General features: G+C 45.7%; 1 protein-coding gene across 9 annotated transcripts in view; it reads left to right on the top strand.

Moving 5' to 3' along the window:
• TSNARE1 (t-SNARE domain containing 1) overlaps nucleotides 1–25,308 on the top strand; it is a 719,956-nt gene that overhangs the window by 175,711 nt on the left and 518,937 nt on the right. For 8 of the 9 annotated variants that reach the window (XM_048841786.2, XM_048841780.2, XM_048841783.2 and 5 more), the window contains one exon: nucleotides 22,499–22,620. In XM_048841786.2, the coding sequence (XP_048697743.1) occupies nucleotides 22,536–22,620 (85 nt within the window). In that variant the 5' untranslated portion in view covers nucleotides 22,499–22,535. Of the gene's footprint in view, nucleotides 1–7,627; nucleotides 7,759–22,498; nucleotides 22,621–25,308 lie in introns of those variants that run through there. The other variant, XM_075124907.1, reaches the window with a different exon arrangement.

Genomic DNA, 25,308 nt, shown 5'->3' on the forward strand with positions numbered 1-25,308 from the left:
AGTTTTCTTTATTGCTATTTATTCATTCATTGTAAAATGACATTTTCGTAAAGGTTTGAAAAAAAAAAAAACTGTCAAACAAACAAATCATGTTTAAAAGTGCAGAATGGGAGGAAAAATATCCTATCAGATCTGAACTCCTGCCCTATATGTGATATTAATTCACGAGAACAAACAAGATCAAACCAAACAATAATAATAAATCGGGGCCTATTAGGTTAAATGAGCTGGATATAGAATAACATTTAGCATTTTATATTTCTTTAATGTATGTATTTTTGTTAGAATTATACCAAAAAAAAAAGAAAAAAGAAAAAAAGAGAGAGAGAAAGAAAACCCTAAAAATCCCATCTATTGAAGGGACTAGGCATCCTGGCCATAAATAACAAAAATGAATCAAATAAAACAGCCAGCAGAACACAACACACCCCTTTCCACCTCCATTTGATTCTTCTCAGAGCCCATAGCACTGTATGCTTTCATAGCTGGGGACAATCTGGGTCCAGACACCCCAGGGGGAGCTTGGGCTGGGGGTGCAAACCTCCAAAGAATAAGCAATTGAACCAGCTGGTTGTATACAGTGTTATTGTGGTATAAAAATATGTTGGGTAAGATCTATTGTGAAAGCTTGCAGTGTCTGAACTTGATAGTCATTGTGAGGTATGTGCATAGACTGTGGTTCTGAATTGATGTATTTGTGTAGATATAAAGCTGAGCTCATAATTTTGTGCTGCAATATTCAGCTCCACCTTACAACAGGGAGGTAGTCAGCCAAGCAGGGAGGGGATGAGGCTAGCTCCAAGCACCTAGCATTGTACATAGAGTGGCCAAGCGCTCAGGTTTTGACTGGAAAGTCCGGTCGAAAAGGGGACCTGACAGTGCCCAGTCAGATCTACTGACTGGACACCCAAAGTTCAATTACTGTGGGTAGGGGATGCGGGGAGGTGCTGGGTCATCACTCGCACCAGCACCTATTCAACTGGGGCACCTCCTACCTGCATTGGGCGCCTGCAGCTCCCAGTCCCGGCTCCGCAGGTGAGTCCCTCCTGACATGGGCGGTGTGCGGGAGGGAAAGGCAGAAGGGGGAAAGCAGTGAGCGAGCGATGAGGGGGAGTGGAGAAGAAGAATGGATGGGGGCAGGGTCTTGGGGTAAGAGGCTGAGTGAGGTGGGACCTCAAGGGAAGAAGCAGCCAGGGAAGATTCCGGCACTCCTGCTGGAGTGTCAGTTTTTTAAATATTAGCAAGTTGGCAACCCTAACTGTACAACCTAGGAAAAGACAAATGATGGACATTCGAGTTAATGGAAAGACATTGAAACTGAAAAGAAACCCCCAATCTTGGAAAATGAAGAAAAGAGGGAGTTTCCTCCACTGTGAACAACCACGAGTCTTCATGCCAGGAGGAAGGGTGGGGGGAAGCTTTTTAAAAATAGGCTTGTGGCTGAGGATTTTTTATCCAGAAATCAAGGACAAGTATCTAGGCAGGATGTCTCTGAAACTCTGGATCTCCTCTATGCTGGAGGTACACTGAGAAACTGTTCAGAGACAATAGGTAACTTGTATTAGAAAAGAGCATTTGGCTAATAGAGATGTGGAAACCTTGAAGCTGGGCCTTTGCTTATTTTCTGTGTAACTTGTATGTCTCTGCTTTTCCTTACTGTTCATCTTTGAGTCTGTGATTTTCCTGTTAAATAAACTTATTGTTTATTTTTGCCCCAAGTAAGTCTCTGTTGCGGAATCTCTGAGAAGTGTGTGCGTGCCAAAAGGAACTGATAACTGGGGACAGGTTTCACTCATGTGGGAGTGATGAACCAGAGGGGAAAAGTCTGTGTGTCTGGTAGTTCGGAACTTGAGGTGGCCAGATTTGGGGAGACTGGGGTTCAGAAGGGTCTTTGCAAAGAGTCACTAGGCTTCTGGAAGCCAGGGTTGCTCTTATATTTGTGTGTGATGGTGATAGCCATCCATCCATCAATAACCAGCAATCAGGAAAATGGAGTGTGATGATGATCACTATAGTGCAACGGGCAGGCTGCTGGTGAAAGCAGAGTGATTGGAGGAATGTTGTGGTGAAATGCAGGTTTGAGGCGCGGTGCAGCTGTTTGCATTACATCAGTTCAGGATGGCAAGCTGAGCAATGTTAAGGCCCCTGACCATGGAGTTTTGGAGGAAAACTCTTGCCAGAGAGACTGTTTCCTCCCTGTGATAATGGGAAGTGTTAAGCTGACTCTTGTCGGAGGGCAGAGTGAGCCTGTTGCCATTTAAAAGGGAATGTCCTGGTGCTGCTTGTGTCCTCCCCCCTCCAACTGTGCATGGGCTGTGGTTATAATGTGATGTTTGCGTGAGTTGCACACAGAAAGGAGCTCTTCCACTCCCTTTGTCAGCAGCAGGAGTTTGCTGGCTTCAAATTTGCTTTTCCGGTGCTTCTGCATAAACAGGATCCTACTGTACCAAGCCAGAGAGAAAAACAACCGCCCCTCGCCACCGCCCCCCCCCCCCCCCACAAGCCATGGAGGTCGCAGGGGAAGCATTAGACAGTGCCAAGGGAGAGAAGCCAAACAGGTTTGCCCTAAAGTTACCTGAGGGTGTACTGACAATGCTGCTCCCATGCCTGTGTGCAGACTGGCAGGCTGCCTTGGGGAGCTGCTAATGCCAGTTAGTCTTAGCAAATGCACTATTTGAGATTGTTTTGGCCCCTGTGCCTTCCCTTGAAGATCAGACCATTGTCTTCCCCCTCTGCCCTCTCTTGTGCTACCCAAAGCCGCTCTCCTTCCAGCTGAGAGGAACTGGATGGTATTTCCTCTGCATCTCAGCATCCCCACTGCCCCAGAGCCCTCAAGGCTTATGATGAAGTCCATTTGAGTGTATTACCATTGAATTCAGTGGTAACAGGACTGGGCAATGAAACACCAAGGGTTCTAATTACTTCTTTCTGGCTAGATCTCAGGGCCTGTACACATCCTTGAGCTCTCTGCTGCTTTTGAGACTAGATCATTAGATCTTTTCCAGGGTGGATTTGATTTAAATCATGATTTAAATCACTAGTCAGGAAGACTCGATTTAATCATGGATTTCTACATAAAAGTGCATTCTTTTTGGTTGTTATAACCTTAATACATATTCTTCACGACTCAGAGACAGATGTAGGTTTCATTTTTAGAAGGTACACACTATACATTTTTAAAGTGATTTATTTTGAAAACTTTTCAGATTAGTTTTACAAGTATATCAGAAAATGAATGATTGTTTGGTTATTTCATTTACCAAAGGTAATTGAAGCAGATATTTATGAAGTCATTGGAAGGTGAACTATCTTCGATTCAACAGGTTAATGATTAATATTTGGAGGATTTTCTTGCCATGCTGTATTAAGAGGAGAACATCAACAGACAGACATTTAAATTGTTTTATTTAAATAAAACAACAACATTATGTATTCTGGATTTTTTTCTTCAACAGCAAACATATACTCTTTTAACAAAACAAGCATATGCATTTTTGAATTTAGTTAAACATTCAAGTTTTTTAAAATCAGGTTTGTTTTTGTTAAAATTGTTTTTAACTAAAATAGTTAATGAAATATTAAAAACCAAAATACCAAAAATTAAATTGACTAGGTGAGCCAGGTCAACATGAGAAACTTAAAATATTGGCTTCTGCAGCTAACTCAGTCTTCTTCACCTCCATTTTCCTGTTTGTTCATAGTCTGGAAAAGAAAATCAAGCTTTCCTGCTTTTTCAGGTCCCAAACAATTTCTCAATTTGGAATGAATATTTGTCCAAATATTCTTTCTACACTGGCAGAAGAAGGTACTGCTGTTAAAAGTGAGATTATCACTTCAACAGTCTTTGAATCCAAGTGCTTGCTTAAGTGACTTCTACCAGTTCGCTGATGTGACTTTCTTTAAAACATCATCAGCAAACATGTATTTCTTGAATGGTTCTTATTCCCAAACTGGGTCTCTTTTACAGCCTGCTGCCACTATAGGTTTTCCCTTCTAGTGAGAGCTTGGTATGGTAGATCTCAAATCAGTGAAGGCTACACTCAGAAAGACCTCAAGACTTCTGGAATATGCTGCTCAAACGAGTCACCTACTACAGGACAGGCCTAACAAAGAAAATAACAGAACGCTACTAGCCGTCACCTTCAGCCCCAACTAAGACCCCTCCAACGCATTATCAAGGATCTACAACTTATCCTGAAGGACGACCCAACACTCTTACAAATCTTGGGAGACAGGCCAGTCCTTGCCTACAGACAGCCCCCCAACCTGAAGCAAATACTCACCAGCAACCACATACCACACAACAGAACCAGTAACCCGGGAACCTATCCTTGCAACAAGGCCCGTTGCCAACTGTGCCCACATATCTATTCAGGGGACACTGTCACAGGGCCTAATAACATCAGCCACACTATCAGAGGCTCGTTCACCTGCATATCTCCCAATGTGATATATGCCATCATGTGCCAGCAATGCCCCTCTGCCATGTACATTGGTCAAACTGGACAGTCTCTACATAAAAGAATAAATGGACACAAATCAGATGTCAAGAATTATAACATTCATAAACGAGTCGGAGAACACTTCAATCTCTCTGGTCACTCGATTTCTGATCTCAAAGTGTCTATCCTTCAACAAAAAAACTTCGAAAACAGACTCCAATGAGAGACTGCTGAATTGGAATTAATTTGCAAATTGGATACAATTAACTTAGGTTTGAATAGAGACTGGGAACAGTTGATTCATTATAAAAAGTAACCTATTTCCCCTTGTTTATTCCTTTCTCCCTCCCCCCCCCCCCCCCCCCCGCTGTTCCTCAGACGTTCTTGTTAAACCCTGGATTTGTGCTGGAAATGGCCCACCTTGATTATCATACACATTGTAAGGAGAGTGATCACTTTACATAAGCTATTACCAGCAGGAGAGTGGAGTGGGGGGAGAGAAAACCTTTTGTAGTGATAAACACCCATTTTTTCATGGTCTGTGTATATAAAAACATCTTCTGTATTTTCCACAGTATGCATCCGATGAAGTGAGCTGTAGCTCACGAAAGCTTATGCTCAAATAAATTGGTTAGTCTCTAAGGTGCCACAAGTACTCCTTTTCTTTTTGCGAATACAGACTAACACGGCTGTTACTCTGAAAGCTGCTCAAACAGTTTCACTTTTGTTTCTACTGCCTGTCCCTCCCTTCTCACATTTATCTCCAGACTTCTTCTCGTCCAGATCTATTCCGCCCCCCAAAATCTTCTATTCATTGAACTTGTTGAAACTTTGCACTTTTAGAGAGAGGTAAGGGATTGACTCTGTGTACCCAAATTTGCAGAGGGACAATAGGGTTGAGGTCTGTTATTTCTCACCCCTATTTATTTATTTAAAACATTTTTGCTGTTAACAAGCATTTTATCTCTGGAGACACAAATCCACAGTTCGAGAACTGCAAAACTAAGCACCTCTGATGGTACCTTCTAGACTGAGCACTGAGTCCCATTGGGTAGATAGAAAGATTAACCTAAATCTGTACAGAAGCCCCTGGACCATCATAAGATTGGGTCCCTAATCCATGAACTATTGGAACTCATTTACAAAACTTTTCTGAAACATTTAGATGAATATATTGTCTCATCCTATAGAATTAGAATTTATAATCCCTATTCCATGATGAGATATCTTTGAGCTATAATGTATCTTAAATAAAACTCTTTAGATAGGTTTTTTCCTCAAAAAGCATTTTATAAAAAAAATCTGATTTCAATTAAAAAAAAACAGATTTTTTTAAAAACATCATTTATTTTTATCCACCCTGATCTTTTCCCCTGAGACCAGGGGTTCTCAACCTCTTTCTTTCTGAGCCCCTTCCCCCCCAATGCTATAAAAACTCCACGGCCCACCTATGCTACAACAACTGTTTTTCTGCATATAAAAGCCAGGGCGGCGTTAGGGGGTAACAAGCAGGGCAGTGGCCCTGGGTCCCACGCCACAGGGGGCTCCACAAAGCTAAGTTGCTTAGGCTTTGGCTTTAGCCTCAGGTTGCGGGGTTCGGGGCTCTGGGCTTCAGCCCCATGCGGTGGAGCTTCGACTTTCTGCCCTGGGCCCCAGCAAGTTTAATGCCAGCCCTGCTTGGCACACCCCCTGAAACCTGCTAGTGACCCCCCCCGCCCCGCCCCGGAGGCCCCCGGACCCCTGGTTGAGAACCACTGCCTTAGACCATGTATCTTCTCTTTAATTCCCCCACGTTATCCTCTCCGGTTATCCTGCTTTCCTGACCACTCCCTTTAAACTGGTGATCTTCCTCTTTCCCATTGCCTGCGAGAGTAACCCCCCAGGACTCGCTGCTAGACTCTTTCCCCAGTCACATGTATTGTAGCAGCACCTACAAACCCCAACCAAGATTAGGGCACCGCTGTGCTGGGCGCCAAATATACACATTGGAAGAGACGGTCCTTGTCCTGAAGAGCCCTAAAGAGACAAGACAGGCAAAAGTGTGGGAGGAAAAACGGAGGCACAGAGAGTGGAAGTGCCAAGGTCTCCCAGCAGTTCAATGGCAGGGCCATGCCGAGGACTCAGAATTTGCTACCCAGCCATGCTGCCTTTTGTTGCGGCTGACTCAGAAAGCTGGCAGTCCAGGAATGTCGGAGTGAAACTCGCCATGTCTCATTCCCATGGCCTAATTCTCAGAGATGCTGAGCACCTCCAATTCCAGCTGAAGTCAGGGAGAGCCGTTAACACTCAGCTCTTCTGGAATTCAAGTCTTCAGTCTCCGGAGCCATCCAATCCCTGCTTCCTTTCTTCTTTTTCCCCACACCCACCTCCCCATCCAAACCCTTTAAACAAACAAGGAAAAGAGGTGGGGGGTCGGGGGGGGGGAGGAGTGATTGCAAGAGGTATTCATAACCAGGTATTGTGATCTGAATTTTAAAATCAGCTTAGCGGGAGTGTGAAGAAAAGTTGCAAGTTTTGTTGTTTTTTTTTTTTGAGGGGGGGGATCATTTCCCACTTATATCCCTTTTAATATCTTTCCATTTTACTTTCCTTCCCTTCCCCCCCCTTGCTTTAGTTATTTTCCCAATTTACCAATAATGAGGAACTGGCTATTTGACAATGGGTATTTGGACTGAGGCCTTGTCTTCACTGGGGGAAAAAAAAAAGCATGTGTGTTACTTGGAGGTAGCATCTTGAGGTGAAGTCCTACTTGAGACAAGGCATGGGTAGTTGTAACTTCAATGTAGCTAGGCAAGGTGGTCAACCCTATACCCATTCTATCCCCCACTTGGGGTTGACCTCAACCAGCTACATCAAGATAAATTTAAAACTGCCAGGCATTGTCTCCACTAGGATTTTACATCAAGGTAGCTAACTTTTTTTTTTTTTTTTGCAGTGAAAACAAACTGAATTGATGTTTGGGAGCTGATTGGTAGAGTCTCTTTTGTCCTACATTTCTTCCATTTCCTTTGTGGAGTCTGAGATTTTAGTGACTTTTTTTTGTAAAGCACTTATTGTTCAAGTCTTGGTGTTTTATCTCTTTTGTGACTCAGACCCATTAGTGCGGTGTTAGTTTTTCCCTCCATATTCATGCATTGCTTCCCTTGACGCTATCAGGTGCTGTCTGGGCATATCAGGGGGAGAATAAATCCCTAAGCATGCAGCTAACAAACCTGAAGTAGAACCTTGGGTAGCCAGCTGAGATGAGGCTTTTCATCTTCTCCAGTTTATAATTGACAACCTGTTCCTTTTCTGTAACTCTTGGCATGACTGGCAGGTACGGTTTGCTCAGTATAGTGTTAGCGTGTATGTTTGTTTTGAAGAATGAAATCTGTCTCTTTGAAGTGAGCTGTAGCTCACGAAAGCTTATGCTCAAATACATTTGTTAGTCCCTAAGGTGCCACAAGTCCTCCTTTTCTTTTTGCAAATACAGACTAACACAGCTGCTACTCTGAAACCTGTCTCTTTGAGTCTGTCTGCGTGATCTTGGGCTTCTTTTGGACACACACAACCAAATAAATAAATTAATTAAATAAATTGCACTTATCATAAGTTGTTTTAAACAAGTGGCTGACTGATAAGGAGTTTGCCTCTTTACGCTACCTTGTTTTGTCAGCAGTCTTTCCTGTGTCCCTCATAAACTTTTTGATGAAAGAGACTTTGAGATAGAAACTCCTTTGACAGCAAAGCACTTATAAGGAGAAGATCAATCCAGTCATCTAGACCCTCTCTTCCTCCTTCCCTGATTGATGTGGGATTGTTCTCTACAATGTATTAGAATATTATCCGGAGCTTAGTTGAATTTATTATTGAGTAACTCAGGTGCTGGGTTCTTTCATCAATTCCCTTGGGCGAATATTTCACATTCTAAAAGATTCTGCTATCTCACTCAAATTCACATTTACTTTCTACGCATTACATTTTCTTGGATCATCCTCGCAATTCCTCTCCCTCCTGCATCTTCATACCTTTTCAAATAACTGCCGAGAGTTATCATATCCAAATTATTTGAGTTTTGGCCAGACTATACTGCACATATTTCTTTCAATCCTTCCTGATAAATGGATGAGTGTCTTAAAAAAAAATAGGTTTAGATCATTTTTTCCTTCTAGTTTGCAAAACTAGGTTTCTTGCCTGTGGACATTTTGTGTTACCATAATTTCAAATAGCTGCTTGCATGATTGACAGGGAGCATCAGTGCTTGCTTTTGCCACTTGCTGGTCACAAAAATATTTTTAAAAAATGTGCCACTTTTATGAAAAAAATGTTTTTGTATTAATCAGTAGCATTTGAAACAAAGGCAGTCCAAGCCCTGCATTATCTCATGATGGCAGGAGAAGAACTTCCAGTTCTAATACAGCCGCTGTGAAATGAGGTGGGGATCTTACTAGGGTTCGTAGGGTAACTTTGAAAAAGGTTTGGGACTCCTGGTGAATAATCAGCTGTCATGAGCCCCCAGTGTGATGCTGCGGCCAAAAGGGCTAATGTGATCCTGGGATGCATAAAGAGGGGAATCTCAAGTAGGAGTAGAGAGGTTATTTTACCTCTGTAAGCTCTCTGGGGCAGGGACTGCTATTTCTTGTGTTTATACAGGGCCTAGCCTAGCACAGTGGGTTGATCTGGTTGAAGCATCCAGGCATTGACACTCTTAATGTTCAATAAAGGTCAGAACTTGCACTGGGGGAGGGAGGATGTCATGTATTGTACAGTCCTGTGTGCCTTTGAGAACCGAGAGCATTGGAAAATCCTATTACTCTGCTTTGTTACATTATTTCAGCAATGGTATATTTTTCTTTATTCGAGGTACAAGCACTTTACTTCACACCAGTCTCTACTGTGATTGGGGGCGCGAGGAAATGGGGGAAAGGATTTGAAAAATCACTTCTTACCACTCATTCATTTAAAAACTGGCCAGGCCACCGCCCACTAGGGAATGCACTACGTAAAGAACGCTCCTTTGGCTGAGAGAGGGGAAAAAACGTTGCTCAGTGTTTTTATTCCCCTTCTTCCACTCTCTCTGATCAGCACTTGTCTACACTGACAATGCGTCGACCTAAGTATGTCAGCCTAACCACTGGTTTCAGAGTAACAGCCGTGTTAGTCTGTATTCGCAAAAAGAAAAGGAGTACTTGTGGCACCTTAGAGACTAACCAATTTATTTGAGCATAAGCTTTCGTGAGCTACAGCTCACTTCATCGGATGCATACTGTGGAAAGTGTAGAAGATCTTTTTATATACACACAAAGCATGAAAAAATACCTCCTCCCACCCCACTATGCCTAACCACTATGCCTCTTGCAGTGGAAGTTTTATTAAGCTGGCGTAGTGGGTGACTTACAGCCGTATGAGTGACATTTTAGTGTAGACATTTACAGAGTTAGCTCGACGTAAACTACCTTGTGTCGACCTAACCCTGTAGTGTAGACCAGGCCTTAGAGAAATCCAGATTAGGGTTGCCAGGTGTCCAGTTTTCAACCGGAATGCCTGGTCAAAAAGGGACCCTGGTGGCTCTGGTCAGCACCGCTGACTGGGTCATTAAAAGTCCAGTGGCGGGGCTGGCAGGCTCCCTACCTTGCTCTGCACGGCTCCCCGAAAGCGGTGACATGTCCCTCAGCTCCTAGGCGGAGGCATGGCCAAGGAACCATGGCCAAAGGGAGCTGCAGGGGCGGCACCTGCAGGCGGAGGCAGCCTGCAGAGATGCCTGGTCATGCCTGGGACATGTCACAGCTTCTGGGGAGCCCTCCGAGGTAAGCGCCGCCTGGAGCCCTCACCCGCTTCCACATCCCAATCCCCTACTCCAGCCCTGAGCCCCCTCCCACAGCCCAACTCCCTCCCAGAGCCCTCACCCCCTCTCGCACCCCAACTCCCTGCCCCAGCCCTGAGTCCCTTCCGCACCCTGAACCCCTCATTTCTGGTGCCACCCAGGAGCCTGCACCCCTAGCCCAGAGTCTGTACCCCCTCCCACACCCCAATTCCCTGCCTCAGCCCAGAGCCTCCTCTCACACTTCAAACCTCTTGGCTCCACCCCCCAGCCTGGAGCCCCCTCCTGCACCTAAAACCCGCACCCCAACCCCCTGCCCGGTGAAAATGAGCAAGTGGGTGAAGGTGGAGGAGAGTGAGCGACAGAGGGAAGGGGGATAGAGTGAGCGGGGGCGGAGCCTTGGAGAAGAAGCAGGGCAGGGGCGGGACAAGGGTGTTTGGTTTTGTGTGATTAGAAAGTTGGCCACCCTAATCCAGATTGAAAAGATATACGTGGGGAGAGAAGTGATCAGAGCAATTATTCACTGGTTGAAGAGGTCTCTTCTTTTCCTCCCTTTATTGTCCATCATAATGAATTTGCTTTTCCCTACTAGTTAAGATCTTCTCTGAGATATGGTAGTGTTAGATTGACTCCTTTTAATGATCTCCAATTAATTAATTAACTCCTTTTACTTATTATATTCTATTTAGAGGGACCTTTCAAATCCTTTGCATTTCATAAAGGATGTTGTTGTTTTTGAATCCTGACTGAACTGCATGCTTTTAAAAATTTGTTTCTGTCTCTGTCATCCTTTGCGCTAATTTACACTCCAGTCAGTCTGGGGCACGTGGTGGTGGGAGGAATAGTTCAGGGAACATTAAAGCATGTTAAAAACCATGAAAACATAAGAAAGAAAATTGTGGCACGGGGTGTGTGTGTGTTAAAAAAACAGTTTTGTGAGTGGCATAATGCACAGACCTCTAGGGGTCTGAATTAATCAGAAGGTTTAAATTAGGAATGGATTTGGCTTTAGGAGCCAGGTTGTCATCTTGTTTTCTGATCTCTGTTCCGCTGCTGACTCACTACGTAGCCTTGGTCAAGCCACTTCACCTTGTCTGTAAAATGGGGCTAATATTTTATTCTTTACTTCACAGGTGGGTTCCGTTTCAATGCCCAACCAGGGACTTGGGTGCGGCTGGGCTGCTAGGCTCGATCCATGGCTTTAAAACGTCAATGTGTTATGTACCATGGTGGGATGCGTTCTCAGTGACCGGCTCTCTGTCTGTTAATTTAGAGACGTAAATAAGAAAATCTGTACTTGTGATCTGAGGTTCCAATAAAAGGTCTCTGCTGGGTGAATTAAAGAATGGTTGTAGGAGCACATCTGGCAGAGAGAAGGGAGAAATGCTGGAATAGACCTGATTCTGTCCAGAAGAGGGTGGTATCGAGCACAAGCTCATCTTCGTCTTCTCTTTCCTCTTCCCAAGGAAGGGTTTGTACATAAGATCAGTGGCTGTAAGCATTAGCTGGATGCCGTCTTTCTGACATGTTGTGTGGAGATCTGTCAGTAAATGTTGCTACTTTATCATTCTGACAGGTCTTTGAATGTGTGTGCGTTTTTGGCATCCAGGCAAGGGAATAAGAAGTCAGACTCACAAAAATTAGGGATAAAAATGGTCTCTGTCACTTGTTTGCCTGCAGAAAGTTCTTTGGTGCCTTTGTCTTGACCAGCATTAAACGACTCCAGTGACGACACTTGCATCTGGGAGGGGGAAGACTATGTCACAGTCTAAATGATTTCACCCTTAGGGAATGTTACCTGTTCATCTCTATCTTTTCTTTGCTCAGTTTCACCCTCCTTGAACCATATTTAGCCACTCTTCTCCCTCCTCCTTCCATTCGTTGTTAGATAATAATAACCATTCTGTTATCCTTCACGGCCTCCAAAACGTTTTACAAGCACAAACTAATTCACAGCTAGGGTCAGTGAGTGGCATTATCGCCTTATTCTCAGTAGGGAATCTGAAGGGAAAAGGTTAAGGGAGTTGTTCCTGGCTTCACTGTAAATCGTTGCTGGAGCACTTCAGAATTCTCGTGTCCACATTGCCATGTTTTTCTGTTGGACCAGGCTACTACTACTTTAGCCATCTCCAAGAAGCGTTTCTAGAGAGGCTGCCCATGAGTATCCCTGTTGGTACAGACCAGTGCTTGAAGAGCTTCTCAGAAACCTTGCACTTGCAATTACAGGGTCTTCCTGTGAGCAGTAGGAATGGGGGGTTTAGAGAACAGTATGTTTAGTGGTGGGAGCAGAACATCTAGATGTAGTAATCCATGATTCTGTCATTTTAAACAGACTGTCTGCCAGGTGCCTCCTTCCCACAAAGTGGGATTCCCAAATTTAACTGTGGTCCTAGCATCTGTGTGCCTGTCTCTGCAATATCTTCCTTACTGGCTCCTTTATCCTGTTGATATCTGATGCCAATGCACACACACTGATTGTATCTATTAATTTGAACAAGTGTAACACCCCTGTCTCTGTTTATGTCTGCATATGGATCATCCAAAGTTAATAGCTTTGCTCCGGCTACACAGGAGAAAATTACAGAGCCTGATTCCCAACCCCTTCTTCCCTCCTTCCTGTTCGTTTACAGCAGCTTTGCATTAATATTCATAATCCATAACCAGCGAAAAGGAAGATGAAGCCTGGATTCCTGAACTGACTTGAAATTTAATTTTGCTGTTCACTGAAATATGTAATACTTCTGTTTTTGCTTAGTGCATTGATAGATTAAGACTGTTCTACATGCAGGGTTCACAAAAAACAGACAGCATGGCATGAAATGGCAAAGAGAAGACGGCACTACAAAAACCCAACTGATTCACCCAGGCGATGGCTCAGTGCAGCAATGGTGGGAACATTTTGGTAATAAAGTATCTCTCTTCCTCTGCCATTTTCTCCTTAGAGTAAGAGAAGGGGTGTTTGCCCATTAGCTAGGCTTCAGTTAAAACAGAATGTCACACCATGGCCAAGTGAACTGATAATGCCTTTCATGAGCAGATATCAAAATTGTTTTATTACCATTATCTAAGCCTCACGGCCCTTGCAGCCTTGTTGGTTGGTATGGCCTAGAAGATAAGCAATGGAAACCAGTGTTTAGATGCTGGTGGTTTCAGAATCCAGAAGCATTTTCAGTATGTTGCAGAAAAGATGATGGATTACTCCTTTATTCCCCGAGATCTTCTACTCCTCCCTTCCTGTTGGGCCATACTATTGAGCTGGCCACCAAAGTATCTGAAAAACCTAACTGCTCCTATGAGAAAAAAATCTTGTTCCCAGGAATAGACCTTATAACCTCTGTATCCCACCTGCTTATTGTGTCATGATGCTATCCCTGGGAACCCAGCTTCTCCATTGCATCTAGTCCATGAAACTTTTGTGATGTCACTGATGGAGGACGTCTTCTGGTCACCACACATGTCTACTCTTGCTTCTCTGGAGTTGAATTAGTCAGCAGTGGGGTCTGCAAGCCAGTGATAGCCAAGCTAAGCAAGATACATTCAGTGCACGGAGTCCTTGCAGTCATCAAAGGCGTGGTCTACCCTGTATATCTCAGTACTCCACAGCGACTTCAGTACCTACCCCATTAGCCTCTCCACCTGAGCCGAACTACCCTGCTCCTGAGAAGCATGTGCAATGGTAGCCACAATGAACAGATCAAAGGCTGCCAATTACTTTGGAGGACTTAATTCCTGGAAGAGATGTTTCCATGTTTGGAAAAAACGAAGGATGTAATGTCCCGAAAGGAGCCTCGCCATGTTTCTGACGAGGTCTTTGGAACAACAAAAGAAGCCGCTTCCCTCAGAGAATCTATGCTGGGTTTTACTTTGAGCCCAGTGCATGCTGATTTAGGATTTCGGGTATCTGCACAGTGCTGACTAAACCCCCAGGCAAAGCAGCCATGATCAAGTGTCTGTGCTTTGAATCAAGGAGTTCCCAGTCACCTGGGACAGCCCATGGATCTTACCCTTCCCTCTAGAATCTCCTGAAGATCAAACTGTTTTGTATAGAGTTCTAGCTATAAAGAGCACACCCCAGTCTCTCTTCGGGTGTATTGTTCTAAGTTCTGGGGCAATTTGTGCTAGAGACTGTAGGCTCATTAGGGCTTGGTTACTTCAGCACATCTGGCTGCTTGGATAGCCATGCACAACTGTGCCAGAGGAAGAATTACGGATGTTGACAGCTGGTGGCCTTGGCAAGAGATTAGCCAAGGCCACTTGATCAGCCAGTGGAGACTTTGAGAGAGAATTCCAGTCTATAACAAGGTTGAGGCACCTTGGTGGAACAGTGTTGATGGGGAGTCTTGCAGCATCTCTGTCTTTGCCATGGAGACATAGCACTACTTCCATCTCCAAGCACCTTTCACCAGCATTGAAATTAACTTGGAAACCAAAGTGGGGATGGGGGAGGAAATACACAGTCTTATCTGGCTACCTGCTCACCCTGTCCCAATACACTTGGGACGCCAGCTCTGGATAACTGCACTGAGCAGTCATTTCCTGCAGGTAATTTTGAAGCTTTTAAACATATTGCTTCCTAAACTTGCCTTGTACTAAGCCACCAGAGAACAGAATGTTAATATTGCAAACACCACAAAAGAACTAAAAGCATAAATTAGCTCAAAGACACTTTTTTTTTAAAAGTAATCTCCTTACAGCTATTCTGATTGACCTCTGACACATTCGGTATGAAGCTCATCAAGAGTATAGGGATTCGTGCAATTATACCAACTCAGTGTTAAACCCAGTGATTTTTAGAAATACTCTGACGATAGAGCTTGTTCAGAAGTTCAGGATCTCGGAGGAAAAAGAGTGGCATCTCTCCAGGTGATGTTCCAGAACGATATAGTTTTTTAAATAATTGAATAAATCCCTGAAAACAAAAGCCTGGAAAGTGACATGACTCCAGCATAATTGACAGATTGGAGCCTGGAGAGCAAACCATTTGGAAAGGACTTGGCATTAATATTAATATTATGCAAATATATGTGGTATATCTCACCAGTGATCTAAAAGCATTTCAGGGTTAGTAAGTTTAGCCTCACAGCATCCTTGCAAGGCAGGTCAGTGTAATTCTATCCATGTTACAGGTGAGAAAACAGATTTAGGTGTTAAGGTCAAGATTTTCAGAAAATGCTCAGCTATCCCCTTTTGAAAATGGTTTGTGGTCTGGAAAATAGGCCTTATAATGAGAACCTAAAGAGGATCAATCTATTTAGTTTATCCAAGAGGACGTTAAGAGACAGTGTGATCAGTCTGTCACCTACATAGGGGACATGTATCTTGGCTTTTCAATCTAGGAGGCAAAAGTATAGTAAAACCCAAAGGCTGGAAATGGAAGTTTGCACAGTTCAAACTGGTAGTAAGATGCAATGTTTTAAATGTGTGGAACAGCTCACCAAAGGATGTGGTTTATTCTTCTTCACTTGGAATCAAAATGGATGCCTTTCCAAAAGATATGCTCTAGTTCAACTAAAGGCTGTAGAGTCTGATGCAGGGATTAGAGCGTGAAATTCTCTGGCCTGTGTTATATAGGTACACTAGATGGTCCCAGTGGTTCCTTTTGGTTTGAAATCCTATGAAGAAGAGTGTCAAGTTGGTCAACCAAAAACGGAGGCAACCATTGTCACAAGTCACTTCTGAAAACCTTGGTGTAAGGGACTTGCCCATAGGTTTTACAGCAAGCCTTTAGCAGAGGTGGGAACAGAACTCCTAGGCTGTCGCTCTAATCACTGCACATATTCAAGGATTAAAATAATCCTAATCCTGAGGTGTGTTTGAGAAATAAAGAGGGACCTAGTTCTGGTACTTTTTGTTGTGGCCCTGCCGTTCCCCAGGGAGGAGAGATGCTAATGGAGGAACTCACGGCAATAAAGTGAATCCATAAATAGAGCTCGAGGTTCTTCATGGATGGGAAATTGGTAACTTACCCCAGAGGAACAGCCTGTATAGATGGGTGAAGGTAACAGTATTGCGCATCCTAAGTTTCCAAAAATCATGAATCAGGATCCCCCAAATCCCAAAATTTTAAATAAGAAATTGTGATTATTTTCATTTGTCTTCTGGTTTTGAGCCGGTAGGATTCACATTTTCAAACTTTTCTCCACAACTGTGAGGGCTAAAAACGTATATTAAAAATAATAATAATAAAAAACAAACAAACCTGAGATCCTGTCAGGATCACATGACTCAGGAGGCAGGAGCTTTAAGAAAAAGAGCAAATGTCACAAAACTCACTGAGGGTTCCCAAGACTGAGAGAACACCATAGTCTGGGATTAACATCACTCGATGGAGACACTTATGTGGGACTAGATTGAATGAAGCTGCTCTGGGAGCTGTAAATTCCACTTTCCTGTGCCTGCTAAGCCCCCTCTAGTAGACCTCTCTTGTGGCTCTCAGGCAGGGACTCTTGCTGCGCTGGGTAAGAGCTCTGGCAATTGGAGTGGCTGATGGTAAGTAAGATGCTCCATCAACATGTTCTAAGGCCACACCTCCTTTCTTGTTAGTGCCACCCACCATTTGGGCGGCAGTAGCCTCCTTTGATCACCCTCAAAGGGGACGTTGTGGCCCCTTTACACCAATTCAGCCCGCCTTGGTGGACTTTCCATCGCTGGAAACCGACCTTGTGTCTTTTGGTGGCCTCGCTTTGAAGTGAAGCTAGCTTTTGAGTGATATGCAGCGCAGAACAAGCTAACGCCCCGATCCTGGAATGGGATCTTTGCAGGCAGAGACTGGTTGTGTGCAGGCCCAGGAATCTGCCCACACAGATCTGATGGCAGGATCAGGCCCTAATAATTCAAGAACAAGCCAGAGTCCTCAGCTTTTGATTCCCCGTGATGCGAGCAGGGAAGCTGTAGCTTTCCTGGACTCCTCCTGTGCCCTTTTGTCTGCATCTCACCTGTCTAGATGATGACTCTGCCTGTCCCATCAGAGAGTGCTGGGCTGACCTAACCTAATGGGAAGATAATTTAGTATTTAGTCCATGGTTTACAGCTCCCTTTTCATTAGCTGTATGTGAGTGAGTGGTTTGTCTGCCACACGTGGCCTGTGCACCAGGAGTGACTGCAGTCTCTCTCCTCTTTGACCCATAAGGCCCATATACAATCTCCGCTAACTCAAGATTTCCAGAGCTGTATCCACTCCCAAGCAGATGGTGTCTGTTGCTTCCCAGCCCCCAACACATCATCAGGGAAACTTTGGGTCTGGTCCATTAGGCAACACAGTCTCTCAGTTTGCATTAATAACGCAATTCAGAATAAAGTTGTGCTGTGTCTTGGAAGGATAAATAGCAGAGGAATTAGGAGGTGTAATTGGGTGTCTCATTCTCCACATCACCTGTTTCTTTACCCAGGGCCACACAATCGGGGGTGGGGAGGGGGTGGGGATCGGATGGCAGAGCAAAGCGTTTAACACAAGTTCTCACTCCTAGACTGTGTCTCTGAAGATCAGAGCCCTCAGGCTTGGTCTCCTCTTGCTCCTCTCATGACTCCTTTTCCTCTAGAATTCCTGCCTCCCTTTCCTAATCACATTCCCAGCTGGAGGGCAGGGCGATCCTAGGACTTTGCTTCCGTTCAAAAGGGAGGAAGTGATGATCCAGTAGTTAAGCTATAGAGTTCAGGGCCAGAAGTCTGACTGCCTTTATATCACAGGCCGCCAACACCACTCAGCACCTGCTCCCTAAACCCAACAGCTATTACAGCTCACAGGAGACTAGACTGCTATATGCCACAGGGAGAGAACAGGAGGGACCGAGGTGCACCAATGCCCGAGGCCCCCTCAAAGTCAGGGAAATGATGAAGTGAGATATACCCAGATAATCCTGGTAAGTGATGCACACCCACATGCTGTGGAGGAAGCTGGACCCCTCCCCCCCACTCCCGGTCACTGCTAATCTGACCTGGTGGGAAATTCCTTTCTGACCCCCCACACGGCGATCTATTAGACCCTGAGCATGTGAGCAAGAACCAGCCAGCCAAGCCCCTGAGAGAGAGAGAGAAAGCTCAGTGCCACCTGAAGGCACTGGCCCTCCCCATCCAATGTCCGATCTCCAGCCATGGCCGTCCCTGATTCTTCAGAGGAAGGAAACAAAAATACAAAACCAAACCAAAAACCCTCCCAGAAAACATGCATGGGGAAGGAATAATCCCTTCCTGACCCCTGCCAGTGGCCAGCTGGAACCCTGGAGCATGAACTTTCGGAACATAAGACAGAAACCAGAGGGCTGCTGAGCCCTGCCCCCACCATCACAAGGAACCCTATCATACAGTCACACTCATCAGTTTCTCCATCTCGCTCTCAAAACTAATTAAGTTGTTTTCTCCCCCAGCTCCTGTTGGGAGGCTGTTCCAGAACCTCACCCCTCTGAGGGTTAGAAATCTTTTTCTAATTTCCAGCCTGAATTTGTTTGTGGCCAGTTTATCCCCATTTGTACTTGTGCCAGCATTGTCCTTCAGTTTAAATAGCTCTGCACTCTCCCTGGTGCTTACCCCCCGATGTATTTATAGAGGGCAGCCAGATCTGCTCTCGGCCTTCTTTCTGCCTGGCTAAGCAAGTCGAGCTCTTCCAGTCTCCTCTCATAGGACAGGTCCTCCGTTCCCCTGACCATCCTCAGAGCTGGTCTCGCCCCCTGTTCCAGTTTGAGTTCATCTTTCTTGACCAGAATTGCACACAGTATTCCAGGTGAGGTCTCACCAGAGCCTTGTGCAATGGCATTAATACTCTGTCTCTGTCCCTGCTGGAAATGCATCTCCTGATACATCCTAGAATCACATTTGCTTTTTCACAATCGTATCACATTGCTGGCTCATAGTCATCCTCTGACTGAGCCTCACATCCAAGTCTCCATCCTTCTTTTCGCTTCTAAGTGATGAACCCCCAGCTTGTAGCAAAAATTCTTAATATTAGACCCTAAGTGCATGACCTTACTTTGTACTATTTCTGTCACTAGCCTGGGACTCAGAAGACCTGAGTACAGTTACCTGCTCTGCCACAGACTTCCCGTGTGATTTTGGGCCAATCACTTCGTCTTTCTGTGCCTCCGTTCCCCCCATCTGTACAATGGGGATAACAGTCCTTCCCTGGCTCACAGAGGAGTTGGGAGGATAAGTAGATTAAAGATCATGAGGAGCTCAGATACTGCAGTAATGGGGGTTGTAAGTAAAGCTACATTTTAGCAGAGGTATTTTTATTGAAAGTCACAGACAGGATGCAGGAAATAAACAAATCATGGAAATGTACACAGGACTGGCATTAGGGGGTAGCAATCAGGGCAGTTGCCTGGAGACCCCCGCCACAGGGGGCCCTGTGAAGCTAAGTTATAGGTGGCGGGGCTGAATTAGTGGAATTTTGAGGAAGTCACAGAAGTCTCGTAAAATCACAGAATCTGTGACTGATTTTAGCCTTAGTTATAAGTAAGGCTACGAGTCTGTCACAGATTCTGTGGCTTTACTGGGCCTCTGTGACTTCTTCAGCTTCAGCGCACCGTAGCAGCGGGGCTGGAGCAGCTATCTGCCCCCCGCCCAGGAGCAGTGGCCTGGGGCTGGCAGTCAGCCCCATCTCCCGGAGCAGTGACCCAGGGCCAGCAGTCAGCCCCTGGGGCTGGAGCATCGACCACCACCACTGGAGTAGTGGCCTGGGGCCAGGTCAGCCCCCAGAGCCGGTGGTTAGCTCCTGCTGCCGGAGCATTGGCCCAGCGCCGGTGGTCCCAGCGGTCAGCCCCCATCGCCAGAGCAGGGGCCAGTGGTCAGCCCCCAGGGCTGGTCAGCAGCTGCCCAGAGCCAGCAGTCAGCCCCTGCTGCAGGAGAAGCAGTCCTAGGCTGCCGGAGCAGAGGCTGCCACTGCTGGGTTGCCCCCAGGGGCCGCCGGAGCAGCGAAGTAGCATCCAAGGCTGGAGCAGTGGCCGGTGGGGGTTCCACTTTTAGTCCCCCCCCCCCCGGTGTCTTTAGTAAAAGTCGTGGACAGATCGTGAGGTTCCGTGATTTTTTTTTATTTTTAATTGCCCATGACTTGTCTGCGACTTTTACTAAAAATGCCCATGACAAAATCTTGGTTGTAAGTGTCTAGATAGAAGTGTTGTCTTGTGAGTCCTAGCTCCTGTTCCCAGCTCTGTCACTGTGTGCTGCAGTTTTACTCAGCTGAAAACGTACCTACTTCATGGGGATGTTGAGGCCTAATTAATGTTTGCACCGTGTGTTGAGATCCTCAGCTGAACGCCACTAGAGCAGTGTGAGGAACTGTATTTATTGTTCTCTGTTAGTTATGCTTTTTGTATTGGTTCGTGCCTTTTGATTCCTGTACTCAGTTTCTTTTTCACTGTAGCTTCTCTTGTCTGGCTTCTCGGAGCTGAATCTCCCTCTCGGGCTATTCCAGCTTCGCTCCTGGGGGCCAAGTGTATGGGAGGCTGGTTCTGCCGCAAGGCCTAGGAATCTCGTGGCACATCCCCTCTGTGCAGAAATGCTGCTCAGCTGGTGGATGAGATCTGCAGCTTGACAGGGAACTGGAGTGCAAATGGGAGTCGATTAGCTCTTAGCTTTTTTTTTTTTTCTTGAGGCAGAGATAAATTGCCCTGCTCTCCGTTTGTGTGGCATTTGCTCCAGTCGGAAAAGGGCAGTAAGTGGCTCCTCTGGGATGTCACAGATTCCATTGCCCATACTAGCGGCAGCAGTAATTTTGCCTGGTGTCGTGTAGCTTCAAAATAAAAATGTGCAGCAGCTGCCTGCGGCCAAAGTCCAAGTGGAGGTGTGGGGTCCGGAGACTCTGGTCTTCCTGCAGGATGATTGAAATGAAGTGCTGCAGTGCAGACGGCTGAGCCGATTCGCTGCAGGCTTTGGTAGCTGGTACCATGAATAAATTGAAATGAATAAATCCCTAATTCATAGAGGAAACTGCTCTTTCGTACCTTCGATACACCTAGGCTAGATCATTCATGGGTAACTCCAGACTTGTATTTTCAAGCTCTTTCCAAAACGGGGCACATGCGTTATCCCCATTGTATGCACAGGCAAACTGAGGCACCAAGCAGGTGTCTTTCTTTCCTGAGGTCACACATCGAGGCTCTGGGAATAGAACCCCGGGTCTGCTGACTCCCCACCTCCTGCCCTAGCTGCTGGGACCATGCTGCTTGTGTATGTACTTGGGGGGTGTCTGGGTTTTTATTATACCCTTCACCCCAACATGCAGACACAGCTGATCAGCTCCCAGTTCCTGCCATCTCCCATGCTGCAGGCACCATTTCCAGTGAAGGGATCTCCACTGAGCAAGGACAGAAAAATCATTGTTGTATGGTCCTCATCACACTCTCAGCAGGGAATCTACTGTCACATCCATCAGCCCCATCTGCAGCCAGAGAGCTTTTCCATCCACTGCCCTTCTTCCTGGCCTCACCACCACAAGCAAGGAGAAGGGGCTGCCGTTTCCATTTCTGCTCCCTGGGAGTCGGGGAGCCAGCACCACTTGTCATGCTGCTTCTTCCCCTGTTTGCCACTTCTGCCACTTCCTGGCTACCTACCAACCCTGCCTCAGCACGTTGGTCCTTATTTCTTTGGGCCATCAGGTCCCCAGGGCCTCCAGGGTGAGTCATGTTTGGCCCTTCAAGTCCTGGGATCCCCTTGAAATAATCTAAGGCTTCTGGGGCAGTGGTTGCTGCATTTTGCAGAGGGGTGGAGGAGGAGATTTAGGCTTGCAGCTGCCAGAAGTGTATTGAATTCAGTCCATTGCTGCTTGATGCAGCATCTTTTTACAGGCAAGGAGGAATAACTCTGGCTGCAGTTTTTGTACTGGAGGCCCAGGAGATTATGATATGGCCATAAACTGTCTGTCTAGAGCTCGTCAAGCCTGCAGTATGACAGATAGACTCCTGTCCAGCTCTGTAGCGAAAATGCTGCAGAAGGCAATGGCTGCCTTCCTTTGCTAACACTACCCTGCACTTGCCTTCCGCCTGAGGATCTCAAAGCACTGTGCACACGGTAATGAATGAAGTCTCCCAACCCCCGAGGTGTTACGCTCATTTAAGGCACAGAAAGGGGAGCTGATTTACCTGAAGTCACACAGCAGGTCATTGGAAAGGCTAGGGACGTAACTAAGGAGACATGAGACCCCTCCCCTCTCACTACTGGTGGACAAGGTTACTAGAAAAGCTCTGGGCTTTGTTTCCTTTGCAGGATCTTTTAGGCAATGCTTGTGGACTTTAGCCAACTGTTCTTTCTTTGTGTCCTTTTTCAGCCTTAAGAGAAAATCTCCATTCACCGCTGTGTAGAAAATGTCTTATGGTTCCATTGATGGGAGCGGATTCGGAAGCCGGAACCCCTTTGGAGGCCCATCGAGACAAGGATATCAACCCCTAGGTAAAGTATTGATTGCGTGCTGTACTTTATCCTACCTGACTACGCTGGGGAAGGCAGTTTTAATTGCTAATGTATAACAAGGCTGATGTACCTCAGTAGACAAATGCTACGCTATATGATAGATCATTTTGTGTGGTGATTAGGTACAAGGAAGTCTAGTTAAAGATCTCCTCCAGCCCCTCTTTTCTGACTTCAGTACTGAGAGCTAGACAGAAGATGTGAGTTGCTTTCCAAGTGCTCTCACAACACATCATAAAATATCAAGACACGTCATGCAATAAGTCATAGGAATGTAGCATTGCCTAGGCAAATTATATTGTTGGTCCCTCTAGACTAGTGGTTCTCAAACTTTTGTACTGGTGATGCCTTTCACACAGCAAGCCTCTGAGTGCGACCCCCCCCCTTATAAATTAAAAACACTTTTAAAAATATATTTAACACCATTATAAATGCTGGAGGCAAAGCAGGGTTTGGGGTGGAGGCTGACAGTTCATGACCCCGCATGTAATAACCTTGGGAACCCCTGAGGGATCCCGACTCCCAGTTTGAGAACCCCTGCTGTAGACCCTGCAGTAGCCAGTACCTGATGCTTCAGAAGAAAACATACATCACCACTGCGCACCTAGTTACTGTGCAGTGCTATGTAGTGTGTGATTGTTCCCTGAGCATCATGCTGCCCTTTCAAAGCACATGATTTAATCACCATTGTTCAATCTTTTAGGGCTATCTTGTGCAATCCTTATGTTGAGGATCAGTTGTGCAAATAGTCCCGCTGACTTCAGTGAGGCTGTTTGCATGAGTAAGTAGTGACCAACAAGAGTAAGGGCTTGTCTGCATTGCTGGGTAACACGTGTTACTGGGGTGTGATTTCCAAAGCGCACGAATGTGTTGCACATTAATTGACCCGTTCAGACCTTGCTGGTGCACTAAAGGTTCCTTGGTGCACTGAAAAAGATAGATTAATAGAGCTGAAGGCCAGAAGGACCAGCAGATCATCTAGTCTCACCTCCTGTCTCTCCCAGGCCACCAGCACCCGCACACTAAACCTAATAATTGAAATTAGACCAAAGTATTACAGCCCACAGGAGACAAGACTATTATGTGCCACAGGCAGAGCTAGGAAGGAGGGAGGTGCACCAGTGCTTGAGGCCCCTGCAGTGGCAGCATAATGATTAAGTGAGATATATCCAGATAATCTTGGCAAGAGACCCGCACCCACGTGTTGCAGAGGAAGATGAAAAACCCACAAGGTCACTGTCAATCTGACCCAGGGGGGCATTTATTTCTCTGTTCCACATATGGTAGACCCAGAGCATCTGAGGAAGAACCAGTCAGCCAAGCACCTGCGAGAGAGAGTGAATGCTCAATGTCACCTCACAGTCCTGGCCGACGCTGTCCTGGGTCCCATCTTTCGCCATCTGCATCCCTGATGCTTCAACGAAAGGGGACCAAAAACTCGCCCAGAATGCACTGCGGGAGAGGAGGGGAGAAATCTCTTTCTGACCCTTGCAGGTTGACCATGGGAATCCTTGAAGCACGAGCTTTTAGTAATATAAGACAGAAAGAGGAAGTGATCCCCACCCAGGGCAGTGTGCTGAGCTCTGTCTCTGATCATCACAAGCAGTCGTGAATTTGGCCAGCTCTCTCTGATTAAGTTGTTTGGACTCATGGCTCCTATTGGGAAGCGGTTCCAGAACCTCACCTCTCTGATAAAAACCTTCTTCTAATTTCCAGCCTGAATTTATTTATGGCAGTTTATACCCATTTACGCTTGTGTAAGCATTGTCCTTCAGTTTAAATAGTTCTTCACTCTCCCTGGTGTTTACCCCCTTGATGTATTTATGGAGAACAAACATATCACCTCTCAGCCTTCTTTCTGCTAGGCTAAACAAACCTAGCGTTTCCAGTCTCCTCTTGTAGAATAGGCCCTCCAGTCCCCTGATCATCCTAGTAGCATTTCTCATTACCTGTTCCAGTTTGAATTCATCCATCTTGAACATTAACATAATGCTGTTCCAAGTACAGTGCAGCACCTTAGTGTGCTTTAGAAATCACACCACGGTCGCGCATGTTCCTGTACGGTGTAAACAAGCCCTTAAGGATTGCACCGCTGGGCTCTTAATTTGCACCGCTACTGATGTTGACAGTGCTCTCAATCTTATTTAGCTCCAGCGACAATATTTAATTCAGTAATATCTTGCAACAGTGAGTTCCCCAGGTTGGCTTGTGGTCTAGGTGAAGATATATTTTTGTGATTCTGTAGTTCCAGCTTTGCAATATCATTGGCTGTCTGCCTTGTTCTAATATAACAGGATGTGTGAGGAATGCTGGAGGCTGCTCAGTTTTCACGGTATCCTCAGTCTTGGGGTGTGATCGAATTACTGTGTTGCATATTATGATGCTTGCTTTTGCATGTTGCATGGTGGCTCATTCTGCTGGGTTTGATTCATGTATCAGTCATTGAACTAGTGCATATAACATGAGTAGCATGGGTGAGAATTTAGTGTACAACGTTGTTTACCATATATGTTCAGCTGGGGTCTTTTGCTTGCAGCGTTTTTAGAGGCATTGTGGGGACTGGAGATAGAGCATTTCACGGGCAGACATAGGATTCTGTTCCTGTCTTCTAGGTGTATTTATAATGGGAGTGATTGGAATGATGTGCAGAGGGAAGCTGGGCATGATGTG

Source organism: Caretta caretta, chromosome 2 (assembly GCF_965140235.1).
Source record: "Caretta caretta isolate rCarCar2 chromosome 2, rCarCar1.hap1, whole genome shotgun sequence".
Classification (NCBI taxonomy): Eukaryota; Metazoa; Chordata; order Testudines; family Cheloniidae; genus Caretta; species Caretta caretta.